This window comes from Myotis lucifugus, unplaced genomic scaffold (assembly GCF_000147115.1).
Source record: "Myotis lucifugus unplaced genomic scaffold, Myoluc2.0 scaffold_2, whole genome shotgun sequence".
NCBI classification, from domain to species: Eukaryota; Metazoa; Chordata; class Mammalia; order Chiroptera; family Vespertilionidae; genus Myotis; species Myotis lucifugus.
In genome coordinates, this window is record NW_005871050.1 from 13277525 (window position 1) to 13293829 (window position 16305).

The window sequence follows — 16305 nt, forward strand, 5'->3', positions numbered from 1 at the left end:
CAGGTCCGCAGGCAGAGTGTTTAGGAGCCAGAGGCCCTGGATTGCGAGAGAGCTGTCCGACTGCTGGTTTAGACCCGATCCCCACAGGGTGCAGGCTGGGCTGAGGGACATCTTCCCCCACTCCCCCCCCCCCCGCCGGGCACAAATTTCGTGCACCGGGCAACTAGTAATTTCATAAAAGAGGATACTTTAACACAAACAAAAAGAGTAGTCTATCTTAAGAAATGACAGTAAGCAATCTAATACAGATGCTGAAAGAGACAGAGACAGAGACAGAGAAACAGAGAGACAGAAAACCAATGTCTTTATTTCCCTCCCTCACTCTGTAGATGACAGTGAAAACTTCCTAAGAGACCTGACAGGTCTATGGAACCGCAGCTGGGAGCCATTGTGCCTTCAGGCAGTATCTCCTGGAAACCACCCCTGGATAGATGAGAAGGCTATTTTTAAAGTTCTCCAGAATAGATGTTTTCATATCCTCCCTTGGAAGTGTCTATCATGATACAGCTCCCATATAACTGACCTATATTTTTTAGACTACATTGTGTCAATTTCTGCTCTTTCTTTCCAGAGGAAAATATATAGAGAGAAAACAAAAAGACTGGTGACTCTTGTTTGCCCAAGAGACCCTCATATATTGAAGTAATTAACTCATCTCTGTTGGACTGTATTAGCATGCAAGGAACATACTGTGTTCAGATTTCCTAATTTGGTGGGAAATTACTGTAAAGACCCACCACCCACCCCAGGCCCTCACCACCCCACTGTCTGTGTCCATATATGCCTACAAGGTCTTTGGTTGATTACCTCCCTCCCATCCACCCTCCCCCACCTTCCCTCCAAGATGCCACACTCTGTTCCATGCTTCCATGTCTCTGGATCCACTTTGTTCATCAGTATATTTTGTTAATTAGACTCCATATATGAGTGAGATCATGTGATATTTATCTTTCTCTCACTGACTTATTTCACTTAGCATGATACTCTCCAGGTCCCTCCATGCTATCTCAAAGGGTAAGAGATTCTTCTTTTTTCCTTTTCTTTTTCCTTTTTTTAATTTTATTTTATTTATTTGTTTGTTTATTTATTTATTTATTTTTGCTGCATAGGTTTACCTATTCTTGATATTTCAAACAATTAGAATCATACAATATATGGTATTTTGTATCTGGCTTCTTTTACTTGGCATAATGTTTCCAAAACTTATCCATTTCATAGCATGTATCAGTACTTCGTTCCTTCTGTGACTGAATAATATTCCATTGCATGGATATACCACCTTTTTTGTTTATCCATTTGTCAACCGATGGACATTTAGGTTGTTTCCACCCTTTGGCTCTTATGAATAGTGCTGCTATGACCATTTATGTAAAAGTATTTGTTTGAATAGCTGTTTTCAATCCTTTGGGAAATATACCTAAGTAGAATTATTGGATCATACTGTAATTCTGTTTGACTTGTTGAGGATACACCAAACTGTTTTCCACAGTGTCTGCACCATTTTATCAACCTCACTTAATGCATAAAATGTATTACATCTCTTCCTTTTAAATACTCTGATGCTAAAGATTCAAAAATTTTCCTCCTGTTGTAGTTAAGTACTCTTACTCAGTTTCCAATATGTCTGTGGATGTTGAGTAAACAACTAAAACACAAAGAAAGGCAGTCTTTGTAGTATACACACCGTAATGGAGCCTCCATTCCTATTGTTTGCCTATGAGTGTTAGTTTACTTCCTATTTCTACAATTATGTTCCTGGTTTAAACTTCTTCAGACATTCTGACTTTAAAATAGCCTTAATTGAAATGCTAAAATATATGTTGTTGGTTCCTTTTTAAGGCCAATAAGAGTAAAAAAAGCAAGAGTCAGTTGACCCACTCAGAAAATCCAAAGGGAGAGCAGGGAAATGTTCCTCATGGTGTTTTATGTGCACTTAAGGGACACAATTTTTTAGGTAGAGAAAGAAAACTGGCAAGTATCCCAAGGATAACAGCCAAAATGATTTCAAGTGTGATACCTAAAATAGGAAATGTCCTGATAACTTAATCATGATTAAAGGGGTTTTATTTACTACCTAGTGTCCATGTCCATCTCCTTGGAAACGAAGAGAATATTTTCAACAGTGGTAAAGCATTAGAACAAGTGGTAGAATAAAGTTGGAGAATCTGCTTCTTTGAAGGTGGATTGTGAGCACCTTAATAATTCCATAGACAAGAAATAGTTCAAGTGATAAATGGATGGAAACAAAGGGATGATGAATATTTCCACTTAGCTCATACCTTCATAAATATGATTAAATCTAAACAAACAAAGAAAAACATTTAGTTGTATTTCTGGCCACATTTCATAATCACTTAGCTGATGTGAGAAGAAAGAGACTCAATTTTGTACCAGATATTAACAATTATCTATACTAATAATAGAAATATGCAAAATGTCCAGGATGCCGTAACAGTAACGACCGAACAGCAGGCTGCGTGGGGCGACCAGGATGATTGGGGGGTTAGTGAGGGACGACCAAATGACTGAAAGCAGGGTGTGTGGGGCAACCAGGCCAGCAAGGGGGTTAGTGAGGGACAACCAAATGACTGAACAGCAGGCTGCGTGGAGCAACAAGGCCAGCAGGGTGGTTAGTGAGGGACAACCAAATGACTGAACAGCAGGCTACATGGGGTAACCAGGCCGGCAGGGAGGGCAGTTGGGGGTGACCAGGCCAGCAGAGGGGGGTACTTGGGGGTGACCAGGTTGGCAGGGGGGCAGTTGGGGGCAACCAGGCCAATAGGGGGGCAGTAAGGGGTGACCAGGCCGGCGGGGGGCAGTTGGGGGTGACCAGGCCGGGGGGGCAGCAAGGGGTAAGCAGGCTGGCAGAGGGAGCAGTTAGGGGCAACCAGGCTGACAGAGGGGGGAAGTTGGGGGCAACCAGGCCAGCAGGGCAGGGGGGCAGTTGGGGCAACCAGGCTGGTGGGCAGTTGGGGCAACCAGGCTGGTGGGGGGCAGTTAGGGGTGATCAGGCTGGTGGGGGGGCAGTTAGGGGTGATCAGGCAGGCAGGCAGGTGAGCAGTTAGGAGCCAGCGGTCCCGGATTGTGAAAGGGGTGTCTGACGGGTCCTGGATTGGAGAGGGTGCAGGCTGGGCTGAGGGGACACCCCCCCATGCACGAATTTTGTGCACCAGGCCTCTAGTGCTATATATAAAATACTTCTCAGATTTTCTTCACATTCAGAAATCCTGGTATAGTCTTTTGGTTGGCAGAATAGCCACCACTTACCAAATATGTCCATTCTTGGAACCTGTGAACATATTATGCTACATGACAAAAGAGAATTCAGGTTGCTAATCAGCTGGCCTGAGATGATTATCCTGGTTTATCTAGGTAGGCCCAGTGTCATCACAAGATTCTTTAAATGTGGAAGAGGGAGACAGAAGGGAGAGTCAGAGGTAGAAGAAGATATAACTATAGAAGAAAGGCACAGCACGATGCAACATTGCTGGCTTTGAAGATCAGGGAAGGAAGCCACGAACCTAAGAATGTGGGCAGCCTCGAGAAGATGGAAAAGGCAAGGAAATAGATTCTCCTTTAGAGCCTCTGGAATGAACTCAGCCTACTGACACCTTGATGTTAGCTCAGTGAGACCCATTTCTGACTTCTGACCCCCTTAACTCTACGATGATAAATCTATCTTATTTGAAGCCTTTAAGTTTGTGGTAATTTGTTACAACAGCAATAGGAAAGAAACCTTGACCAATATTTTTACAGTCCCAGTCATAGCAAAGATTTTTGTTTAAACTATTGCCAGAAAGGTTTCCCACTCTTCTTCTTCCCCGTGCCAATTAAATATGAACCTCTGTCCCATGCATTTCTAGGTGATGGAGACACAGGAGGTTAGATTTAAAGAAGCTGAGTTTGAAGTGATGGTGCATCTCCAACTTGAAATGTCCACTTAGTGTGAAATGTGGGGCTCTTGTTTCCCACATAGCTCAGCTGTGGGTAATTGGTGGGATCTCTAAGGGCCAGAGTGTCACAAAAGAAGAATAGCTTGTTGAGGGACAGCCAAAATGAGAAAAGGAGTGCTTGAGATCCTAGGATAGTTCACCATTTTTTCCAATGAAACAGACTTTGCAAATGGAGGGATAATCCCAGAGTGAATAAATTAGCGGCAGAGGTTCTGTGAATGACTTCCTTGGAGAAGTATCAATGGCAACTGATAAGATTGATTAATCCAAGTATAATATCGATCAAGTGCAAGAAGAGTAAAATCACCCCCAGGGTTGCAGTACAAAAATCGCCATCACTAGTTCATCCGGCTTAAAGATTTTGTTGTCTGATACACAGACAAGACTCTCCTACTAAAAACTCCGTGTGAGCATGTGAAATGATTTGGCTTTAGTACTTTATTTTCTAGCTCTAAATAAGGTATGATGCCTAGAAACCATTGCATATTATTTAGTTTCTTTCTCAACTCTACTGCTTGCAAAACAATGTAAAAACATCATTATTGTTAAGTTCACAGTGCCATTAAAATTCTAGAAACGGCTTATTTAATTTGACAAACTGGCTTGTTCAGGGGCTCTGATGTGCATCCATTATATGAATTCTGTCAAAATAACTCCCTATGTCCACCTGGGTCTGCACACATTATCAATATGTAATAATGCATTCTGCCTGGTCTTCATTTTAATTAAATTAAATTGCAGCGGTTTGGAGTCCTGGAAGTTCAGGAAATCAGCCATCCGCCTTTAATAGCACTGCTATAAACAATTCTATTTTTCTTCAAGGTTATTGGCAACAACAATTGCATAATTATTTAGTACAGTAGTTTGGCAAGAAAGAGTAGTGTTTCAGGGAGAACTAGACTTCCTAAAGGTTCACGGTGCATATGAGTCTGTCTCAATTTTGTGAGAGAAACAGGGGGACATTAATAGTAACAGGTGCTAAGCTACGGTTGCTTTGTGCACACAAAACATCCCTGAGAACGTTGCTTTAGTGTTCATAAATTTCCCTTCAGTAAAACCTAAGCAGGCTGGGAAGCCACAGAAATAGCATCCACTGAATATTTTAATAATAAGTGGGTAGTGCTTTACAATTTGCAAAGTACTTTCATATATATTATCTCACTTTAATCCTTATAACATTCCTGCCTGGTAGGCATGGCATGATTAATATGATTATTTTACAGAGGGGGAAACTGAGGTTCAGAAGGAGCAAGTGACTTCCATAGAGTCCTGTTCAGAGCGGAGCTTCAAGCTTGGGTTTCCCAGTCCTGAGTGCTGTATGTCTTTCACTGCTGCCTCTCATCACTAAAGTGACCAACCTACCTTACCGAGTACCCAATTCAACGCCCCAGTGGCTTTCTGTCAAAGAAGCTAGCAGAGATAATAATCTTTCATCATTTCTCTCCACTCATGAATTCATAATCGTTAACTGAGAGCAGGGCTGTTTTATCCACTCAGCTTCATAGGCACAGCACCAAGGATATGAGGTTTTCAAGGACCAACAAAAATGTTTGCCACCTGAAAAGTAAGTTTATTGGCCCCAAAATATGAAAAGGAAACCAGAAAAATCAACATTAATAAATGTTAAAATAAATGTCTACAAAATGGAGCGTTATGTCAGCTGGTCAACTGCAACTCAGTTTTCACTCTTACATATGAAATATGTTTAATGTTGGATATGGATTGTGAGTTGTATCCCTTTTCCTATGTCTGATAAGATATGAGATAGCACCTTGCAAAGTAAAAATGCATAGAGCCTCCCAGGTTTTTTTTTAATGACCCTGGTAGATACTCTCTCTGATAAGCAGCCTGTGCCCATTTCAAACTGCAGGTCACACCCATTAGTAGATTGTGAAATCCATTTGGTAAGTCAATCAAGTATTTTTTTAATGAAGTAAAATGTAATGGAATGTAACAGAACAAAAATGAAAAGAAATGAAAATAGCAGAATGTAACACTATTAAGAGAGTATTGTTTTAGAAAAATTTGTTTCAATTATACGTGTGTGTGTGTGTGTGTGTGTGTGTGTGTCTCCCCATGTGCATGCTGGGTCACAATTAAATGGCTTCAGAGCATAAGAATTTGAAAGCTATTAGTAAGATGATACACTCAAGATACAGAAAAATTAAATGGTTTACCAAATAAACCATATGACTTATTTTCCAAGTTAGCATTTATGACCATTTTTGCCTCCCAGTCTCCTCTACCAACTCCTGTCAGGGCATTATGGAGATAATCTCTTTAAGATTGGGTGACCATATGATTTATTACTCAAACCAAGATACTTTTGAGAGTAAAAGGGGATGCTCTTCATAATGATATCAAAACAACAACATAACCACGTACTGTTCCAGAATACATGGTACTTCTACCTCAAGGTGATCCATAGCTTCCTGTCTTTTTAATTTGGAGCAAATAAAAGGTTATTTGTTTAGTATTTCAGAATTGTGGGTCTTTCTCTTAATAGCTATGATTAACAGTGGGAAGAGGCACTTACTAAAGAGTCACTGGGTTTGAGCTCTGGTTCTGCCATTTACTAGCCAAAGCTCACTTTACTTCTCTGACTCTATCATCCCATCTATCAAATGGTAGTAAATACATCTTCCTCACTAGTTTTTGTGAGTCATCAAATGAGGTAATATACACAAAAATGTATTTGAATGTTAGGCGTTATACAAATGTGAGGTGATATTATTTTAAGGAGGCCATGGATAAAAGTTCTAGAAGATAGTTAACCCTTCAGGGTATGGCCTCTCTCACATGACAGATTATCCAGTCCTGTGTAATATCCACTGTATCCACAGTGCGTAGCAGATCACCTACCTGCCAGGCACATAGCGTGGCTCACTGAAGCTTTGCTGAGTCATTAGAGGATAGCCCCTTTTTTTCATTACAATATTGCATCCCTTTAATCAGTCACATTTATTTAAAGGATAAACAGTCCATTTTCAAGGTGAATATACTTCCTGAAACCTCCCCAAAGAAAAATGCCTAAGTGCTGCTAAAGAATAGTTATCTTTTCTTTTGTACTATGTGGGGTGAAATGGGAGAAAGGGTTGTTCTTCATTTGTTTTTTATGCACTAGAGAGAAACTGACTCTTTAGCCACCCTGACCTTCTTTAAATCTCCCAAAGACACCAAACTTGAAAGCCTTGCACTCATATTGTTCTCTCTGCCTAGTATGCTCTTCCCTGTACTTAATGAGGTAAACCCCTTCAGCATAAAGAGGCATTTCCTTGCCTCTCCATTCCAACTTAAATTCTCTTGTTACACTCTCTCTTAATACATTCCTATCATAACATTTTAGACACCCCCCCCAGCTTTATGACTTATTTGCTTGTTTATTTGTTTATTGACTGGCTGAATTCCTTTAGTAAAATCTATTTTCTCTCTCACACTGTTAAAGTCTATTTTATCTCTCACTGTGTTGCAGGGAGGTGCAGTTTTGGGTATAGCCAGTTACTTTGGGATGACAGTCCATCATAATATTTATCACAATGTGTGTGTGTGTGTGTGTGTGTGTGTGTGAGATTTAATTTTGTTTTATATTTCTGTCTGTCACTAGAATGTGAGCTCCACTGAGGGGTGGTATGTTGTTCTGTGTTGTTCATCCCCGTGTCCCCATTAAATATTGCATATTTTTTGGATGAATGAATAAAAACAGAGGCTAAATTTTTAACCCTTGCTTATACAGTTGACCCTCGAACAACACAGTTTTCAATTGGATGGGTCCACTGATAAGCATATTTTTTCAATAAATACTGTAAATGTGTTTTGTCTTCCTTATGATTTTCTTAATGTTTTCTTTTCTCTAGCTTACTTTATTGTAAGATTGCATACAATATATGTATTATATATATAACATATAAAATATGCTAATCAACTGTTTATGTTATCGATAAAGCTTCTGATCAACAGGAGGCTATTAGTAGTTAAGTTTTGGAGGAATCAATTGTTATATGTGGGTTTTCTACTGTGTAGGTGTCCATCACCCCTAACTACCACGTTGTTGAAGGCTCAACTGTATAATGGGATGGTGGGCCTGCCAAAGGAGAGTAGGATGTTGCCTACATACTCAAAGGTGCACACAAATGTGGATGTGAGCCAGTACGTCACTCTGCCTTTGGTGGCCCCTGAGTCATCCAGGTTCCAGGCTCCCTTTTATGAAGCTAGGCTGGGACAAAGCAGCCAGAAAAAAAAATAGATTTCAGAGTAGAGGACCTTTTGGCAAAAATGATGTGTGATTACCTCACTTCCGGATGCTTTTTACTTTTCCTACCTATACTTTCTCTTCATCCAGCTCTCTCATTTTTAGCACTATCGTGTTTAAACCTTATTTTGTAAACAGGTAGGATATAGATCCTAAGTAAAGTATCACCAAATCAACTCCAGTGATTCGTTCAAAAGATCATAACCAAGCAGAGTTTATTTTAAGACCAACAAAGATGGTTCAACATTAGCAAATCTATTGCTATAATTCTCCACCTTTAATATATTAAAAGACAAAACTATGTGACTATTTCTGTAAGTGCTGAAAAGGCACTTGGTAAAAATTCATCACCTGATTCTGACACTCTTGCTAAGCCAGAAATAATAGATAGATAAACAAAGCATTTCAGGCTACCGGGCAATGTGTCAAATTGAGGAGCCTCTGGGGTCATCCTAGCCTATGATAAATCACTAGGGAAAAAGAAAAGGTATAAGCAGCTCTGGGAGCAGGTACCTGGTCTCAGTAGATAGCATGTTATCTACATAGGCTTGGTCTATTGTTGCCATGGCCTGCATTTGGTTCTTTAGATCTTTTGTTTTTTATGTTTCGTTGGTGTTTTGCATTAATCTAGTATTTTAAAAGAGTGGGACATATTTATTATTCTGTTTTAAAAATCCCTTTGGGGTAAGAAGGTGTTGATCTACCATTTGAATGTCATAAAATTATTTTTAGATGTTCCTTGAGTTCATGAAGGTAACATGTAAATTTCTCACACTGACTATCAGACTACTTTTAATTATATATTGCCTTCATAAATGCAACCATTATGAATTCTGAAGCCTTAGCCTGAAGCTGTTGAAAATCAGCTGCTTAATCTTGTCATATTTCACACATCAGCTTCATTGCATGGCATCTTTCCCTAGCTACTTAATGTCAATCTCCTACCCCAGCCCTGTAGGTGAATGTCACAGCCACTAAATTGGGTGTCAGGAGCACTGTGGCCCTCAGCCTTCTTACAGTCCCCACATCATACAAATGCTGCTGCTGTGATCAGTACAATGAGCATTCAGTTATTTTCCCAATGTCAAATGGCTTTAGGGGAACAAGCTGCAGCTTTTCTTTGTAAGCCATTGTAATATTTGCAAGATAACTAACAGTGAAGTCAGAGGTGCAATCCTGTGACTGGTGCAAAAGTAACAAGCCTATCTTGACAATCAATGACTCTTGGTTAAAGAACATTTCATTAATATCTCTGTGAGGAGGTGAGGTAGAGAATACAAGATAGAAATCCAGATGAAATTAAAGGGTGTCACCAGAGAAGAGGTCACATGGTTCAGAAAAAGTATTGTGCCTTTATTAATGGCCATTTCTCAACTTCCTTCCCATATATACACACCAGCAAGGGACCCAGTATGCAAGCCCCTGGGAAGTATAGTTCAGGAACCCCCTTCCCCACCTACCTCCACTCACTGCAAGACTAGTCTATAGTCTCTAGCTCCTCTGAAATATTGGTGAATAATTATTTTTCCTTCCTATGACATTGTTCTTCCTAGTCCCCACTTTAGAGTGCCAGAGGCTGAATCTGTGGTCTATACCCTGCTGTGTTGATGATCAAATGTGAGAGGCAACAGGCTGCCTGGGAAATGGTAGTGGTCCACCCTGCTATTTAATGGAGACTCGGCTGTCACAGTGCCAGGGAGAGTATATGTCAGGACTCAGCATTTTCAGTTCCAGCCCCTGAGTAACCCCTTCCCCCCATATTTAATTATCTGAAAAAGAGTAGGCATTTAGTGCATAATAGTCTGCTTCTATGAGAGGAAGTCTAGAATTGGTTGGTACTGTATTTGGAAAGCAGCTCAACTCCGTGGGGTGAAATGTCTGCCTTCTCATAAGCCGAGTGTAAGTTCCAGGATTCGGCTTAAGTGGGCTGCTGTCAGAAAGAAACCTTGCCTTGTTACTCTGAATAAGGAGTCCCATAAAAAAATACCCCGACACAGCCATTCTCATTAAAATCAGTTGGAATTTTGGACAAGTCTTAAGTATAAATTATAACTTTATTAGCCCATAGAGCTTTCTCACAAGAAAGTAAATCTAATAAAAATTAGAGGGAACTTATTAAGTGGCTGCCTTGTTGCTATTTGCTATGACTTGGGGGGGTGGAATAATATAATTGTGGGGTTTGCAACCAATGCACTTTTTTGTTGTGGACTAGAGAGCAATTCAGAAAGCAGATATGAGGAGGTGAAAAGAATATGTCTCATTATCATTGCATCGAGAACTCTTTCATTGATACTTTATGTAAGCATTTTCTGCCATAGAGTTGGGAAGATCTTTAACTGTTACTGAGAGTGGAGAAGCAGGCTCCAAATTACCATCAGAGGTCACCAGAGCATACTACTTATTCACAAAACTGCACAATCACCTTCCGGAGAAGGGATTGTAGGGGAGCTCACCAGGCTTACAATGTACAAAAGGCAGATCCTGGCAATGGTAGGGAAGGAGTTGATGGCATGAAGGGAACTTGTAATCATTGCCATTGTGATTATTTATTACTCAAGACATAAATGTAGGCAAGGGAAGCAAAAATGATATTCTTCTACACACCAGCATGGCCATAAGTGTGCATCTTTGACTTTTTGGTTTGATCACCAACTTGAACTGGTCAAATGCAATCTTGAAAGAATGCACTTTAGAATCATAGAGTGTTAGTGATAATGGGGGATTATAAAAATGACCTAGTTCAGAGGTCCTTAATCTGAGAATATCATTTCAGGAGGCCAGTGAACACTCCCTAGAATTATATATAAAATTTTGTGTGCATATGCGATTTTCTAGGAAGAAAATCCATAACTTTTATCAAATTCATAATAAAAAGTTCCCTGACCCAGAAAGGTCTAAGAACCACTATTTCTAGTACCTACTCTGCTCTCCCCTCTACACACACACACACACACACACACACACTTTGTTACCAATAAAGAACACAACTCCCAGAAGTGGAGAATAATTTGCCCAAGACCATACGGCTAAGCTAATGGCAGAGCCAAGAGTTGAAGTCTTTTCTAACTCTGGGTCTGAAACCATGTCTTTCCACTATACCAGAGTTGTTTTAGCAAGCATCAGAACCAAGGAGATTTCAGACAGCAATGATTTGTGCCACAAGCATAATCTGAATTAGGTTACCTTCGAGATCCTTTACTTTATTGAAATTCTATTCCATCCACCTTAATAGAGAACAGCATTGGCAAAGATGATCCCAAACTTTTAGAAATTATTTCCATTTCATTATTAGTCTTTCCCACTCCCCATTGATCTCACTTGCTAATAATGCTTGTTTAGGACTAATAGTAAAATGAGTTTGCCTTCCATGAGCCTTCACCAGCTGATGGCAGGGTAGGAGTGCATCTGCATCAGGACCAGCCACATAATTTGCAGGACCCACCATTAGGTAAAAATACAGAGCTACTTGTTAAAATGCATTAAGGAGCCTGACCAGCATGGCTCAGTGGTTGAGTGTCAACCTATGAACCAGGAGATCACGGTTTGATTCCCAGTCAGGGCACATGCCCAGTTGCAGGCTCAATCCCCAGTGGGGGTCATGCAGGAGGCAGCCTATCAATGATTCTCTCTCATCATTGATGTTTCTCTCTCCCTCCCCATTCCTCTCTGAAATCAATAAAAATATTTTTAAAGTATTAAGGATTTTAAGACAGTGACAGCAGAGTATTGAAGCAAGTGTGGGGCCCTTCTGAGCATGGGCCCCTGTGAGACTGCAGAGGTCGCACACCCATGAAAATGGTCCTGGTCCCTATTGAAGCTTTGGTGAAGCCTGGGACAAAGAGAAGCCAGTCTGATTTAAAATTGGCCACACATGATCCACAAAGTTAGAGAGTTCTGTATTTAAAATCAAAAGGACTTTTTGGCTTATCTGTGCATGTGCTCACATATGCACATACACACATACATCAGTTTGAATAAAAATTCCATCTTTCTGGAACTGGAGAGCGTTATGCTAAGTGAAATAAGCCAGTCAGAGAAAGATAAATACCACATGATCTCACTCATTTGTGGATTATAGAGAACAACATAGACTGATGAAAAGGGACAGATCCAAAGACTGAGAAACAGCGATCAGGCTATCAATCCCCATTAGGAAAGTAGGGGAGAGCGGGGGTAAGGGGAAGAGATCAACCGAAGGACTTGTATACATGTATAGGAGCCAAACCAATGGACATGGACAACAGGGGGATGGGAGCACGAGTGTGCGGGGCGGGGGGGGGAGGTTGGGGGTTAATGGGGGGGATGAGGACACATTTGTAATACCTTAACTAATAAAAAATGAAAAAAAATTCCATCTTTCTCTTCATCTAATGCCAAAAACCAAAACTGTCTCACTTTAATTTTTCATCTGTGGATCTACTGTGCTGGCATTGTTTAAGCACACATTTTTATCACCAGTTTCCATAACCAAATGACAAAAGAAGGAATGAGTTCTCCCAGAGCATCTAATGAGTCAAGTAGAAGCAGGTACTCAAAAGCAATGGCAGACAACCAGCTAGGGATATTTCAAGCTGCCAGAAAGAGGGAAAGAAGCTTTGGAGTATGCAGTGCAATGAGCCAATAGTCTCCATTTTTTTAACATTATGAGAACAAAAAGCATTTAAATTCAAGAATCAGAAATTTGGGGTTCTAACAGGTAATCAGATTTACCAACTGAGACAATGGCTGGGACTTGGTGTACTTGAGCTATGCAGACTTCAGTACCCAAGCTACCACATCCCATACTTCCCATTTTAGTGGCATACCAGGGTTCCAAGCTTAATGCACAACATCTGTGCTTCATAAGACTTGAAGCCAAATGTTGGGTGATGTCCCATTGGTTGGCTATATACAGAAACCAAAATATAATGTGCACAATGTGGAATTTACATTGGAAGCGCTTTCAACACTCTAAGCAAATTCAGACTCCTCAACAAACTAAAGGCCAGTTCATGCAAGAGAAAATATAAGTTGGGCAAATTAATTTTTATTAGACTCATGTTGTCAGTTGTTGTATAAGGGTCCCAGTACCTCACAGCCAGCTTCATAAGTGCATTTTGCAGTTTAGAGAGAGAAGAAACCAGCACTTCTTCTACAAAGGTAAAGAAATAAATCATGTCACCACAGCTTAAGTCTTCAGAGAGCTTATTTCTCCAATTTTACAACATAGCTTCCAACCCAAAATCCCATACTAAAGCTTAATGCTATAAACATATGGTAGATGCCTAATGACAGTACTCACTCACTCATTCATCCATTTATCCAATATGCACTGACTGACCACTTTTGGATGCCCAGTGCTATGCTAGGCACTGTGCTGAACTGTGTCAAATTTCAACCCAAGTCAGAATTCAGTAGTAAATGCAATATCCACAGAATTATCAACAGGGTAAAAATGAAACAAATTTTTTGAATTTTTTCTAAAGTGTTATTAACTCTTTGTTCGCAGTATCTGTGGGATATGAATATGAAACCTGCCCTGACTTTATTCTCTGGGAGAAAAGGACAGTCATCTTACAAGGTTTTGAGATGGATGCTTCTAACCTAGGAGGCTGGTCATTAAATAAGCATCATATTTTCAATCCTCAAAGTGGTAAGCAGCTTTTAAAATATTACTTAATACTCTTTTCCTAATGCTATATTACATTATATATTACATTATTCATTGCAGAAAATTTGAAAAATTACAAGGAAAAAATTGCCTGAGGGTTCACAACCTAGAGAAGACCATGTTAGTTTATTTCCTTTCAAATATAATAATCTGATTTCCAATTAGTGCTAGTATAGTGAGACCTCTTCATCACAAAGTTATATGAAACTTGGTTTTACTATCTTTATCGCTCTATCACAAGTGATTAACAAGTTTATCTGACATTGTAACCGACTTTTTAAAAGTGGAATAATAATCGGCATATTTCATACAATCTAAGACACCTTCGGTTATAAGTACACCATTATTTTATGGAAAATGCTGCCGATTAGACTATGATATACATTGATTGTTAGATAAATACTTATTTTAGAGATGTTTAAATGTGAAGCAAAATGTACACCTGAGAATTAATCATCTATGTAATGCAGTTTCAAAGGGTTTAGTGAACTTTGTCCCATTTTAAACACAGCAACCCTGCAAAATGGCATTCACCTCATTTGAAAGATCAAGAGTCTAAGACTTAGATAGTCATGTGACCTTCCCCAACATTGCAGTCAGTAAGTGGCTAGAGCCATGTGCTCTTTCTCCTACATGGTAGCTGTTTATCCACATAAATATCAGTATGTCCAATAAGAAGGTAGGAGTAAAAGGACAGTGATGGGTAAAAGAAGAGAAGAGCTAGGAGGGGAAGAGTGCTGTACTGGGTTTCTCTTAGTTTTAAGGCTCCTAAGTTCTGGACTTAGGAAAAGAAGAAAGAGCAATGAGTACAAGACATTCTCATTTTCAGTGTTTTCCTTCTTTGAACCACATTTTCTGCTGTCACTTTGTCCTAGTTTGTAATATAAACGTTAGATAAATCAGGAGAAGGGACTGCAGGTGGCTCTTCTGCCCATGTGTCTCACACAACTGATTTTGCTACCCTGGTCATAAATGCTTCATCATAGTTCCTCCATCTCCTTTTGCATCCTGCTGGGAAACCAGTCATTGGTGTTTCCATCCAGCTGTCATTTGAGCATCAGCTGGTAAGTTTTCACTGAAATGACATTCCTTTTCATCTAAAGAAGCAGATTCTTAGCAGCCTTCAGTGGAACATGTACTTTGGGTTATTTGTCCAGGATTGGGGTATGAATATATTGAGGCAGCTACATTCTTGCATTTGGCCATCCTTGTAATCTACCTTACCTTTGTGGACCAGCTGGCTAATGTCCAGTTATCTTTTAAGGTCATGAGCTAAGAGATCCATTTAATAATCAAATCTATGATCTTACTTCATTTACACCATAATTGGATCAGCCAAGCCAAACAGCCACATAGGCTGGGAAATTTTGGTTGGCAAAGCTAACCAGTTTCGCTTCAACCATAGAATGAGATCACCTCCCATATTCCCAATGTGGGATCCTGAAGGTGAATGATTCCATTGCTGTATGCCCCTGTTATACCTCCTCCCCCACTTTCAAGGAAAATTCTAAATTCTATTTCAAATTGCTTATTTTTTTAACAGCATAGATTCAGGCACAGATATAAAATGTCAACTTATTTTCCATTGTCAAAAGGAGAATCACAGTTTTAAAAGTACAAAAACGAAAGGGCAGATGCCACTTATTAAATTATTAGATTTTTTTTGTTTTGATTTGAAAAAGTTTGACATTTTAAGCAGCCATTTCTTTTCCACTCACTTTTATTGGCTTGTATGGATTGTCTCTTTCAAATGCCTGTCATTGACATTAAACACAAAATGAGAAATGACCTCAATCGAGCCAGCCCCCAGCTGTGTGCTCCCAGTCCTGTATCCTCTTACCATTTGCTTCACACAGGTTTAAACATTCAGAACAGAGGGGAGCCATTCAGAAAGTCGGCTTTGGGCCCCTCCTCACATTTCCACAAATGTATTCTCTATTCCTCTTATTCTCCAATAACTAATTTTTAGGTAAAGGTACCAATTTATTTCTGAGACTCTTTTTAACAGCTTTATTGAAGTATAATTTATACACCATAAACTTCACCCATTTTAGGTGTACATTTCACTGACTTTTAGTAAATTGTACAGTTGTGCAATCTTCACAACACAGTTTCAGAATATTTTTATCACCCCCCAAAAAACCCCTGTGCTCACCCCAGCCCCACTAAATCTGTTTTCTGTCTTTTTCTGAGAATTCTATCCTGAAAAAGAAACCTTACTTTGGATAGTTTTTATTAAAGGAACATTTGTTCATTTTATCTTCTCATTTGTAGGCACATTGTATTTTTAACCAGAAACTGGTCACACTTGCCAGGAACAGATCTGAAGCCATTGCCTTTCAGCCTGACCTTGGACTGGAACACCTCTCTTGGGACATTTGTGAAGTCTAAATCCCACCCACAATAGCAGTTTTAGAAGCAGGAATGATAAGCGTGAGGGAGCAGCTTTGGGA

General features: G+C 39.7%; 1 protein-coding gene across 3 annotated transcripts in view; it reads left to right on the forward strand.

The window, feature by feature from the left end:
* Positions 1–16305, forward strand: part of TENM1 (teneurin transmembrane protein 1) — a 596847-nt gene that overhangs the window by 454124 nt on the left and 126418 nt on the right. For all 3 annotated transcript variants that reach the window (XM_023756535.1, XM_023756543.1, XM_023756550.1), the window contains exon 19: positions 13691–13834. In XM_023756535.1, the coding sequence (XP_023612303.1) occupies positions 13691–13834 (144 nt within the window). The remainder of the gene's footprint in view (positions 1–13690; positions 13835–16305) is intronic.